The following is a 13,960-nucleotide window of genomic DNA, read 5'->3' as shown; positions in this document are numbered from 1 at the left end:
ACTAAAATCCTGTAATTAATACCATTATTAATGGTGAAACACAGTGTTTTCTAGCTAAGATCAGGAATAAGACCAGGATGTCCTTTCTCATCACTTGTGTTCAACATTGTTTTGGAGGCTCTAGCCAGTATAATAAGGTAAGATAGGTAGAGACAGACAGATGTAAGTAGTATCCAGATTAGAAAGGAAGACGTAAAACTATCTATTCACAGTTGGCATGATCATTTATTTTGAAGGAATCTGTAAGAGAGCTGTTAGAACTAGTTAGTGAATTTATTAGCAAGGTTACAGGGTATGAAAAAACAAGCAAAAATCAATTATATTTTTACTTATTAGCAATAGTTGGAAATCGAAGTTAAAAAAATAATTTACAATAGTATACAAATGTGAAATACTTTTTCAGAAAAGATATATAAGATCCAAAAGTGGAGAATTACAAAATGTACTTAAAGAAATTGAAGAACACCTAAATAAATGGAGAAATAATGTCCCACTCAGGATGAACTTAATATTGTTGGGATGTCATTTATAATTTGGTGTAATTCCAGTAAAGATCCCAGTCAACTTTTTTTTATAGAAATTGACAAGCAGATTGCAAAATTCACATGGAGATGTGAGGTGGTTAGAATAGCTAAAACTTCTTTGAAAAAGAAGAAAAAAGTTGGAGGACTAATACCTGATTTTAGAGCTTATTATAAAGCTACAGTAATCAAGACTGTGTTATTGCCACAAAGATCAAAAGAGCAGAATATCCAGAATCCAGAAGCAGACACACACTATGGACAAGTGATTTTGACAAATGTACAAAGGCAATCCAGGAGAAAAAAGATGGCCTTTTAAATGTGCTGAAACATTTGCAGTACAATAATATGAGCTTAGATACAAACTTTAAACTATATATAGAAATTAGCCCAAGATGGATAGCCCAAGATAGACCTAAATGTAAAGCTTTTTTATACTTTGAGGAAGAAAACACAGGAGGAAATCTTTTTTTTTTTTTTTAAGATTTTATTTATTTATTTGACAGAAATCACAAGTAGTTGGAGAGGCAGGCAGAGAGAGAGAGAGGAGGAAGCAGGCTCCCTGCTGAGCAGAGAGCCCCATGCGGGACTCGATCCCAGGACCCTGAGATCATGACCTGAGCCGAAGGCAGCGGCTTAACCCACTGAGCCACCCAGGTGCCCTTGATTAAATGTTTTTATAAAGTTGCTTGTGACCTTTTTCAAAATTGTACTGTCGATTGATTTATCTGTATGAGACTAGGTTTTGTTTTGTTTTTGAGATTTTATTTATTTAAGAGCGAGAAAGAGGGACCACAGAGGGAGAAGCAGACTTCCCTGCTGAGCAGAGAGCCCAGAGAGCCTGATGCGGGCTCTATCCCAGAACCCTGAGATCATGATATGGGCTAAAGGCAAACGCTTAACCAGCTGAGCCACTGGAGACTGTAGTGTTTTTATTTATTTTATTTTACTTTTAAGATTTTATTTGTCAGAGAGAGAGAGCATAAGCAGGCAGAGTGGCAGGCAGAGGCAGAGAGAGAAGCAGGCTCCCCACTGAACAAGGAGCCCGATGTGGAACTCGATCCCAGGATCCTGGGATCACAACCCAGCTGAAGGCAGCAGCTTAACCTGACTGAGCCACTCAGGCTCCACTCCACTCCACTCCAACTGCAGTGTTTTTAAAGATATAATTCATATACCCTGTAATTTTACCTTTAAAGTGTACAACTCAGTGGTTTTAGTATATTCAGTGTACAGCCATCCCCACTAATCTTCTTCTTCTTTTTTTTTTTTTTTAATATTTATTTATTTATTTATTTATTTGACAGAGAGAGAGAGATCACAAGTAGGCACAGAGGCAGGGAGAGAGAGAGTGGAAGGGAAGCAGGCTCCCTGCTGAGCAGAGAGCGGGATGTGGGACTCCATCCCAGGACGCTGAGATCATGACCTGAGCCAAAGGCAGCGGCTTAACCCACTGAGCCACCCAGGCACCCCCATCCCCACTAATTCTAAAACTTCTTTATCACCCCCAAAAGTAACCCTGTATCCATAATCACTCCTTTTTCTCCCTAATTCCCTCAGCTCTAGGTAACCACCAATCTATTTTCTCGCTGGATTTGCCTATTTGGGACATTTTATTTAAATCATACATTACGTGACCTTTGTGACTGATTTCTTTCACTTACCATATTGTTTTGAGTGTTCATCCATGTTGTAGCATGTATCAGTACTTTATTCTTTTTTATGGCTATGTAATATTTCATTTGTATGGATATAGTACTACACTTTATTCACTAATCAGTTGGTGGGCATTTGGTTGTTTACACTATTTAGCTGTTACGAATAAGGAATATTTGTGTGTAAATTTTTGTGTGAACATATGTTTTCTTAGATATATAACTAGGTGTGAAATTGCTGGGTCTTCTGGTAACTGTTTAACTTTTGAGGAACAGAGCATAGTATTTTAAGGGATGCTAATGTGATTATGGTTAGCTAATAGCAAATTCTGGAAAAGTATTGTCCATCCTGTTTTTTATATTGAAATCTGTAAATATTTCAGCATGGGTGTTTTCAGAAGTATTTGTCTTTTTACCTCCATTCAGAGTAACATTTCAGTTTTTCAAGCAAAAATTGTCAAATAAACGGTCTCTATGAATCTTTTGGCTGTTTCACCAAAACTTTGTAATAATGTTCTCTGGTTTTACTTATACATAAGCCATGTGCTGAATATCCAGTTTTATAGATAGGCTTTTTTTTTTTTTTTTAAACCTCTTATGCTTGTCTAAGTTTGCTCAGAGGCATATAGCCTGAAGCTGTTCTTTTCCTTAGTGTTGATTTGGTATAAATTTGTTTAGCACACTTTATATCCTGTGTTCTGGGGCCAGTGTACACTGTTTGGGACAAATACATTGTTTGCACTAATTGTCAGTTTCCAAACATATACCAAATACCTCATGCTTGTATTGCAGCTGTTCCTAATCTTTGGCTCCTTTAGAATTTTTGTATGTATTAGATGTGATAACAATTTGTATAATTATCAATGCAGATTATTATGCTCTTGGTACTTGATTTTTCTTCTAGTCACAATTCTCAAATATTTAGTTTTTATGTTAATTATAATGATTGCTTTGAGAGTTCTTTTCTGTGAGCAGACTTTGTGGAATTTTATTCTTATAGTAAGGGTATTGTACATTTCCTGTATTTATGTAAGTGATTTGGATGATGGAAAACATGGAAGGGGTAATACTTTTCACTTATTAAAGGCAAGTACAGTTTTGGATATTTAAAAGTTGCATTTACTTTGGAATTTGGGGTCATGAAAATGTTGTGTTTTAGACCACTTTTCAGACTAGAAACCAGTAATCTTTACTGGGGGGGGGGGGGACTGTCATTAGAAGGGGAGATAAGTCTGATGATGAAGTACAAATGGCAGTTAAAGTGTAAAGGTGCTTTATTTCACTTTTAGTGTGCGTATTATTTTTTGTTCATCTAGTTGGACATCAGAAGTTTTTGGAAGTTATTAAAAAACAGTGTTGGATGGGCGCCTGGGTGGCTCATTGGGTTAAAGCCTCTGCCTTCAGCTCAGGTCATGATTCCAGGTTTCTGGGATCGAGCCCCGCATCGGGCTCTCTGCTCCTTGGGGAGTCTGCTTTCTCCTCTCTCTCTCTGCCTACTTGTGATCTTTGTCTGTCAAATAAGTGAATAAAGTCTTAAAAAAAAAAAAAAAAAAACAGTGTTGGCAAGAGTATGGGAGAATGAAAGCTGTTATACTCTGAGGAGTATCAATTGGTATAGCCCTTTGGTGGATGGCTTGGTGTAATCTAACAAAATTTAAAATGCTTATACCCAGTAATTCTTTATCTGTGCTACAGGATATCCATATGAAAAAGAATGATTCCTAATATATTTTACGGGGCTAGGATAACCTCATAGCAAAACCAGACAAGGAGAGTATACAAAAGGAACATTAGGGGCTAATTCACTCATGAACATAAGATGCAGAAATTTACCCAAACCCCAGAAATAGAATGCAGCAATATATTATAAAAGCCAGCTTGTGTTCATCCTAAGAATTCAAGGTTGAGGGGTATGTGGGTGGCTTGGCTCAGGTCACGATCCCAGGGTCCTGAGATTGAGACCTGCATTGGGCTCTCTGCTCAGCAGGGAGCTGCCTTCTCCCTCTCCCTCTGCCTGCCACTCTGTCAAATTAAAAAAAAAAAAAAAAAGAATTTAAGGTTGGGCTAATATTAAAGGCTAGAAGGCAGTGATGTTATTTTAAAGTGCTGAAAGAAGAAACTGCCAGCCAAGAATGTAAAATCTGGCAAAAGTGGGGCGTCTGAGGGGCTCAGTTAGTTAACTGTCTGCCTTCATTCGGCTAAGGTTGTGATATCCAGGGTCCAGCCCCTGAGTGGGCTCTCTGCTCAGTGGGAAGTGGGGTGTCTGCTTCTTACTCCTCCTCTGCCCTGCCCCCGACCCTGCCTGTGCACTATGCAGTCCTTCTCTCAAATAAATAAAATTCTTTATTAGGGGGGAAAAAAAAAACCTCTGGCAAAAGTATCTTTCAAGAATGAAGGAAAAATTAAGACATTCCCAGATAAACAACATTTGAGGGATTTCTTTGCTGATAGACCTTCTGTATAAGAAATGCTGAAGGGAGTCTTTCAGGCTCTCTGCAGACCTATTGAATTTACTTTCTGGAGTAGAGCCAAAGAATATGCATTTTAAATAAACTCTCCTATTTATTCTTACACGCCAGGAACAAAAACCTTACAATGAGATACCATTTTCTATCTAGCAGATTGGTAAAAACTAAAAACAAAAACAAAAGCCCTGTGCTATCTAGTGCTTGCCAGGATTTGGTACAATGGAAACTCTTGGTGAATGTGTGAATTGATGATAACTTTGCAAAAATAGTTTGGCATTGCCTAGTAAAATTGAAGATATATAGACCATATAAAGTTGTACAAACTGCGAAATGGAGAGACTTTTCTATCTCTGCATATATGAATGTTCACACTGGCTGTTTGTAATAGCAAAAACCTAGAAACAATCTAGATGTTTATTGAGAGGAGAAAGTGTGGTGTAAAATGTGTGTGAAAATGAATGCACTGACATGTGCGACCAAAAATGCAAGTGCTTTCATAAGGCACTTTCATAATTCGTTAAGTCACATTTTATTAGAGATACATACATTTCTAGTAAAACGATAAAGGAAATCAAGGGGATGTTTAAAAATTATGGGTTGTGGTTACTGGAGGTTGGGACAGGGAGGGACACACAGAGGGTTTCAGTGGCTTTAGTGATGTGAACTAAGAGATGGTTATGTGGGTATATATTTTATTTTCTTAATGCCTCATTATGTTTTACATGTATCAAATACCAGTATCATAATAAAAATGTTAAAACTACGTGAAATATAATATAAAAACATCCATATTGTGCTGCTATTGAAAAGAATGATAGGACTTTGTATTCTGAGTCAGTGCCTCTTTTTCCTCTGTGGCTTTAATCCCTAACATCTACAGTTTCCTTTGCCTTCCATTTGTGGGATAGTATCTCTTCAACTTAAAAATCAAATCCATTGGGGCGCCTGGGTGGCTCAGTGGGTTAAAGCCTCTGCCTTCGGCTCAGGTCATGATCCCAGGGTCCACATCAGGCTCTCTGCTCAGCAGGGAGCCTGCTTCCTCCTCTCTCTCTGCCTGCCTCTCTGCCTACTATAACCTGTCTGTCAAATAAATAAAATCTTTAAAAAAAAAAATGAAATCCATTGAGGCAGAGGTGTTTTGTTTTTTTTTTTCCAACATCTTATTTACTGCCATATCTTAAATAGTTCCCAGAAAGTACAGAAAGAGTACATGCTAAACAGGCATTTATTGAATGAAAGAATATGTGTGTGTTAACACGGAGATATTTAAAGATTGAAATTCTACACACTAAATTAACTTCTGAGTAGGAGAGTAGAACTGTATTGCACTTTGTATTTTATATTCTGCATTTGCATTTTTGTAATATATTTATTATGTATTTTTTTAATTAAAGGAGGAGGAAACATCTTTGAAAATCAAGAAGCAAAATGTAAACTGGAGAAAGATGACAAAAAATAACATTGTTGACAAACCTAAACAAACTCCTTAATTTCAGGAATTAATTTGACAAGTTATTAGATGTTAGGTTGAGACTGGAGTTTGGTCTGGAATCAGATCAACTTTAACATACAGCTGGGCTGGTATCCCTTTCTCTGAATGTTTCTGGAGGAGACAGTTGTTAGCATGGGTCTCTGGAAGAAATAACTAGTCTTGAGCAGATGGGCTGTGAGGATTTTAAGACCTAAGATCTTGTGCTGAGCAGTTTTGTGTCCCTGTAATTATATATACACTAAATAATGTGTTTTCTGCTGGACTTAAAATTTTGAAACAAAATGAAAAGACCAGGATGTAACCAGGGTTATGTACTTGGTATATAGTAAAATAAATAGTAGTCTCTCTGAAAATACCTGGTGTACAGGTAAATACAATTTAAATTTGGTGGTTTGTTTTTTCCATGCAGTCTTTGTTGAATAATTCCAAACACCTCCCCAACCCAACCCCCCCAACACTCCCACACACCCAACAACACCTTTGTAATGATAAAATGTGTACAATAGAATGGTCTTATCAAACATTCCTGCACTGCTTTGGCAGGCTTTGACAATGCCCCTTTCTGATGCAGCTTCTAGATAATAGAAGTATTTTATAGACCTCTGTCTCTACTTTGTGGTAATGGTGCTCTTTATAAAGTGTGTAAATACATCCATTTTATTTAAACCTTAGATAATTACATAGTAGAAATGTGGATGTTATTTGTGACAAAGCACAAGAATATGATGATCTACATGATTATGCCTAGGACAGAAGTCCATGATCATGTCTGGCTCGCATTTTTACTTCAGAAGGAGACACTGGCCAGAGGCATGTGGACATGAGATCAGTGTTAAGGAAAGGGTCCAGCTGTTGGCTTGTTTCTGTATGAGGAAAATTAACTTTCTCAGTGTCTAAGTGCCTCTCCTGCACACACATACACCATGCATGCTCTTGAAAGACATTTTTTTTTCTCCTTCATGAAACTAGGGAAACATACACGTCTTTAGTTTGGAGCTACTGAATTTCAAAGTGTTAAAAACTATTCCAAAAAAATTTTTTTTCCTCTTTTTCAGTATTTATTCTTTATCATTTCCTCTGATCTTGAAACCAGTAACGTGTTGTTTATTTCTGGTTTTTTACTAGCTCTGGGAGCATTTGGACCACACGATGTTTTTCCCAGATTTTAGACCATTTCTAAGTAGCAATCCACTGGACCAAGATAATAGAGCCAATGAGAGGGGTCACCAAACTCACACTGACTTCTGGGGACCAAGCCGGCCTCCACGGCTGCCAATGACTCGAAGATACAGATCACGAGGAAGTACTCGTCCTGATAGATCCCCAGCTATTGAAGGGTGAGTTTTTTATTTAAGTTTCTTTAAGGGTAGTTTCAATGAAGGACGTACTGGCATAATCTAATCTTTATAAGGTTCTCATACTTCTTACCTTTATGGATAAGATGGAAGTATAAAAACGGAATGAAGGTGAAGTTAAATAGAATGTCTCTTTTCAGCTGCTACCAATTAACAAATGATGCTAAAACTAATGATATAGGTCTCTGGTTAATTTTATTAATGTCTTAGATTAATATATAGGTGATACATTTATTTATCGGAAGATACTGAAAGGGAATATCCAATATATTGGGTGACGTTAGGATTTAAAAAGACCTCAGTAGATTGAAACAATGGACTTAATATGAAATTTCATAGAAATAGATATAGCCTAGGGGCTCCTGGGTGGCTCAGTGGGTTAAAGCCTCTGCCTTCGGCTCAGGTCATGATCCCAGGGTCCTGGGATCGAGCCCTGCATCGGGCTCTCTGCTCAGTGGGGAGCCTGCTTCCTCCTCTCTCTCTGCCTACCTCTCTGCCACCTCGTGATTTCTGTCTGTCAAATAAATAAATAAATAAATCTTTTTAAAAAAAAGAAATAGATATAGTCTTGTGATGATAAAAACATTCATGCAACAGATGTTTATTGACTGTCTTTTATGCTGGAACACTTCTGTTAGACATTGAGATACAGTGGTGAGCAAAACAGATGCTGGCCCTTGATCTCATAGAGCCCATTTTGTAGGAGTAATAAACATTAATTTTTAAAAATATTTGCCATATGCATGGGATTGAACTTCATGCTTTATCTGCTTATTTAATCTATATGAATTAGTAGGTGCTATTGCTATTCTTTTTTTTTTTTAAGATTTTATTTATTTATTTGAGAGACAGTGAGAGAGCATGAAAGGGGAGAAGGTCAGAGGGAGAAGCAGACTCCCCAAAGAGCTGGGAGTCCAGTGCAGGACTCGATCCCAAACTCCTGTAACATTATATGAAGGCAGTGGCTTAACCAGCTGAGGTACCACCCTGCTATTGCTATTCTTTTTTTTTTTTTTTTTTTTTTTTTTAAGATTTTATTTATTTATTTATTTATTTGCCAGAGAAAGAGAGAGAGAGAGTATGCACAAGCTAGGCAGAGCGGCAGGCAGAGGCATTGAGAGAAGCAGGCTCCCTGCTGAGCAAGGAGCCTGATGCGGGACTCCATCCCCGGATGCTAGGATCATGACCTGAGCTGAAGGCAGAGGCTTAACCAACTGAGCCACCCAGGCATCCCACTATTCTTACTTTAAATTAAAATAAACTAAGACTCAGAGAAATAAAATAACCTGGATCAGTGGTAGACCCAGGATTTACTTGAATCCTGGGATATATGAATCCAGTGCTGCATGGCAGCCACTAGCCACACGAGGTTATAAGGATTTAAATTAATTAAAAGTTAATAAAACTCAGAATTCTTTAGTCATAGTAGCCACATTTCCAGGGTTCAGTAGCCAGAGATTGCTAGTAGTTACCATATTTTACAGCACAGATTATAGAACATTTCCATTATCTCAGAAAGTCCTGTTGGACAGTGCTGTTCTAGAATCTACATTCCCTCACATACACACCTTCCACATTTTACTATTAATAGGTTACTATACTTGCTTTATCACATATCTATCCATCTATTTGTCCATTAGTTCATATTATACTGTATGAATTTCGGGGTTAGTTGTAGACATTTCCTCTTAGGACAATGATAGGATATAAGGAATCTGATTTAATGGGATTGTCTAGGACAAAAGCCAAAAAATCGCAGACCATTGTAATGATATATGGTGCTGAGATGCAAATCTGTGCCAATTAAACTGCATGTAGATTACTTTCCTTTCTCTATGTGGTATGGACCCCATTGTTGAACTCCTCAGCTACAGTTCATCTATAGTTTAAAACTCTTGTGCACTTATTTTCTCCGACCCACTAAACTGCCAATTTTGGATCAGTGCTGTGGTCTGCGTTTTCTTTGCTCCTCCCCTAAGGGATGGCTGAATATTGCTGGAGGAAAATCATTAATATTCCCATTGGTGCCCCTACAGCTGGCAAAGTCTGTTTAACAATCTCCATTAGACTGTCACTGCTTTTGATTAGTCTTTTAATTTGCATTCCCCTCAGGAAATATTTTGAACTTCTGCCAAATTTGACTCCACATTTCCTGTCTGGTAGCTGATTCTCAGCAGCTGACTTGTATTCTTCATTTTAGAAAATTGGAGCCTCAGATATGAACTACCAAAAACCCTGGGTCAGATTTTTCTACATTAATATTTATTTCTCCTTCCAGTCTCCTGAGATGAGGTATCCTTCCTTTGTTTTCAAAATAACTCCATCAGTTCATGTTTCTGACTCATTCTTTTCCTGTTTCTTCTGAGATTTAGTTTCATTCATTTTCATCTCCTTGCTTCCTTTCACCTCTTTGCTGCTCCCCCCACCTCCCACACTTTAGCAGCTTGATTTTCAACTCTGGCTGTACATTAGTGTCTCAGGATTTTTTTTTTTTTTTTTAAAGATTTATTTATTTATTTATTTGACAGAGAGAGATCACAGTAGGAGAGAGGAAGGGAAGAGATCACAGAGAGAGAGGAAGGGAAGCAGGCCCACTGCTGAGCAGAGAGCCCGATGTGGGACTCGATCCCAGGACCCTGAGATCATGACCTGAGCCGAAGGCAGTGGCTTAACCCACTGAGCCACCCAGGCGCCCCTCAGGATATTTTTTAAAATCCTGATACCTGGTCCCTTTCACCAAGGATTCCATTTCAGATATTCTGGGTGAGATCTAAACATTGATAATTTTAAAAAGCTTCTGCAGTTATTCTGATTGTAGCGAGTTGAGAACCATTGCTTTAGTTACTGCCCAATCTTATTTCCTTCCTTTTCCAATAAAATTTCCTGAGAGGAGTCTGCTTTTACTTTGTGTACTTCCTTATCTCTCATTATTCCTGTACCACTGTAATCTGGTCCTCCTTCATTAAAATCCCTGTGTTGCAGGGGTGAAGACCCAGTAGGTACTTCAAAATCTTTATTGTATGGGTCTAATGTACTGAATTCGATATTTTCCCCCCTTGTGAAATTCTCTACTTTTCTGACTTCCATGACAGTGAATTTTCTTGATTTACCTCTTCTCTCACTTTTCCTTCTAGTGGATACTTCCTAAATACTGGTTTCCCAAGGTGTTTTCTTCATTCTGCTTTTCCTTAGTCTGCAACAGGGTTCTTAACTTTGGAGCTTAGTGACTTTGTTGGGCTGGGTAATTCTTGATCATGTGGGGGGCTCTCCTGTAATGTTACATTGTTTAGCAGCATCCCTGGCTTCTGTCTACTACCTGTAGTAACCCCCCTTATCCTCCTAGTTATGACGATCAGAACTGTCTTCAGACCTTGCCAAATGTCCCCTAGGGAGCAAAATTGTCCTTGGTTGAGAACCACTACTTCATAAGTTCTCTCTGGCCATTCTTAGATTATCTCACAATTCTAATAATTACCTATATACTAAAGACTCCCAGATCTATATTTCTGTTTTGACCTTTCCCCTTAATTTGAGACTTGAATATATATCCCCTTGTTAGACATTTCTGTTTGGATGTTCCACAGATACTCTAAACTCACCAAGATGGAAGCTAAACTCATTTCTTCCAAACTGAATCCTTTTTCTTTATTTGAATTTGATTGGGGCTACCACTCTCTACGCAGTTTAGAAACTGAGGTCTTAACATAGACTCTTTTCTTTGTCCTGCTCAACTTTCTGCTATATATGCATCCAGTTACTTATTCTTCCTGATTTTTCTTTCCTGTTTCTCATCTCCTATTTTGTCCAACCATTTCCCTTTTAGTTCACGTCCATATCTCCTTCAAATCATTACCATTCTTAATTTTTTTTAAAAGGATTTTATTTATTTGACAGAGGGAGACACAGCAAGAGAGGGAACACACACAGGGGGAGTGGGAGAGGAAGAAGCAGGCTTCCTGCCAAGAAGGGAGCCCAATATGGGGCTTGATCCCAGGACCCTGGGATCTATGACCTGAGCTGAAGGTAGATGCTTAACAACTAACTGAGCCACCTGGGCGCCCCACCATTCTTAAATTTGATCCCTTATTACCCTTGCAGGATTATCTACCTAAATTTTCAAATCTCTGTCACTTCTCTGTATAAAATCCATTGTCATAGGGTCCATAACTTCATATATAAGGTCCTCTATGTTTCTGAACTCTTCAGCCTTGTTTCCTGTCACTTCTGCTTTTCTTTTCTTTCACCAATACAAAACTTACCATTCTCTACATACACCATGGTATTTCTAGCTTGTTTACCTTTACTTAATCTGTTTCCTTTGGCAGAAATATCTCTACTACTTTCTTTTTTTTTTTTTTTTTTAAGATTTTATTTATTTATTTGACAGAGAGAGATTGCAAGTAGGCAGAGACGCAGGCAGAGAGAGAGAGAGAGGAGGAAGCAGGCTCCCTGCTGAGCAGAGAGCCCTATGCGGGACTCGATCCCAGGACCCTGAGATCATGACCTGAGCCGAAGGCAGCGGCTTAACCCACTGAGCCACCCAGGCGCCCTCTCTACTACTTTCTTAACCCAATTAATCCTTTGGTGAATTTAGGAAGCCTCTTGTTACCTCAGGATTAGATCAGAAGCCCTTCTTTGTGCTCTCCCAAAGCACCTCATGTACTCCCCTGCCCTAGTTCTTTTTATTTTTATTTTATTTTTCATTTTTGTTATTATTATTTTTAAAGATTTTATTTAATTGAGAGAGAGCACAAGCGGAGGGAGCAGCAGGCAGAGGGAGAAGCAGGCTCTGCTGAACAAGGAACCCAGTGTGGGACTCGATCCCAGGACCCTGGGATCATGACCCTAGCTGAAGGCCAGATGCTCAACCAACTGAGCAATCCAGATGTCCCTCCTACCATAGTTCTGACTATACCAGTTGAAGTTATCAATACTATGTACTACATAGCATTACATAGTAATAGTACTACATAGTACTATTGTACTATGTCAGGCTTGACATCCATTAGCCCATTTAATGTTCCCCAAAATACTGTGAGGTAGGTACTGCTGAGGAATATTGAAATTCTGGCTTATTAGAGTATATATTAGTTATCTGTTGTCACATAACAAGTTATCCTAAAACTTGGTTACTTGAAAGAGTAATAATCGGGGTGCCTGGGTGGCTCGGTTGGTTAAGCGTCCTGGGATCGAGTACCACATTAGGCTCCCTGCTCATCAGGGAACCTACTTCTCCCTCTCCTGCCTCTCCCCCCAACTTGTGCTCTCCCTCTCTCTGACAAATAAAGAAATAAAATCCTTAAAAAAAAGTAAAATCATGTATTATTGCTCACAGTTCTTCGAGTCAGGAATTCAGATAGGGTAGAAGGTAGTTTCTCTGTGCTGTGTGATGTCTGGGACCCAGCTACAACACATAAAGCCTGAGGGCTGAAATCATCTTTAGGCTTATTTGTGTACATGTCTGGTGGTAGGGCTAGCTGGTGGCTGGGCATTTAGTTCATGCTATCAGGGAAAACACATGACCTTCCTTAGTTTTAAGTCAAGTCTAATTTTGTTTTTGTTTTTGTTTTTTAAAGCTGTCCACTAATTTGAATTTGTCTGATTGTTTCTTCATTCAGATTAAATATCTGGGCAAGAGTATTAGATAAGTGATGTATCCTTCTCCGTGTATCACAACAGAGGGGGCACATGTCAGCTTGTGGGTAATGTTAAGTCTGACCATTTGTTTAAGGCCTTGTCTGCCAAATTTTTCTTATAAGGGTACACTTTCTTCTCTGTAATTAATAAATAATCTGTGGCGATACTTGGATATTAAATGGATATCTGGTTCCCTAAATAGTTTTTTTACCTAATGATACATCTATTGATGATTCTTGCCTGAATTATTACCATAATGGCTATAAAATAATGATTTTTCTATTTCTGTGATTCCTTCTACAAATATCAATCTTTTGTAAATGAGCTTTTTTCTTCTCCTTGCCCTATCTTATCAATCTACTTACTTATTTTAGTGTGGACTCATAGATTTTATTTTTAATCATTATTCATTTTGATGCTCATAATCCCAATTTGACCAGAGTAATTTATCTAAGCATTTTAGGCAGTAACCCTCATTCACAGCCCTTAAATTAATAAGAGAGTTGAGGTGTCAGAGTAAAGTGATCAGCTTGTGTTTCTCTGATTATTAGCTGGTAATTTCTGGCCTACGAGATGAACACAATTTCTGCTGGGGGTTCCTATAAAGGAAATAAAATTCTTCCAAGAAGAATTTTTTAGTTGCTACATAGGAATGAGGAGAATTATTCTAATTTGTTCTTTGTACTGTATGAATGCTTAAAAAACACAGTATGTATGTCCTTTGGCAGCCTTGTATTTTGTCCACAATCTGAGAAGAGAAAGTAACTAGCACTTAATCAAATGCTTAGAATTTTTCAGGTACTGGGCTATATACACTCTTTTTACAGAGCCC

General features: G+C 38.1%; 1 protein-coding gene across 2 annotated transcripts in view; it reads left to right on the top strand.

Moving 5' to 3' along the window:
* RNF115 (ring finger protein 115) overlaps positions 1-13,960 on the top strand; it is a 72,017-nt gene that overhangs the window by 32,953 nt on the left and 25,104 nt on the right. For both annotated transcript variants that reach the window (XM_059138568.1, XM_059138569.1), the window contains one exon: positions 7,262-7,473. In XM_059138568.1, coding sequence (XP_058994551.1) covers positions 7,262-7,473 — 212 coding nt within the window. The remainder of the gene's footprint in view (positions 1-7,261; positions 7,474-13,960) is intronic.

Source organism: Mustela lutreola, chromosome 10 (genome assembly GCF_030435805.1).
Source record: "Mustela lutreola isolate mMusLut2 chromosome 10, mMusLut2.pri, whole genome shotgun sequence".
Lineage (NCBI taxonomy): Eukaryota > Metazoa > Chordata > Mammalia > Carnivora > Mustelidae > Mustela > Mustela lutreola.
Note: the sequence above shows the minus strand (reverse complement) of the source record. Positions and strands in the feature narration are given on the sequence as shown.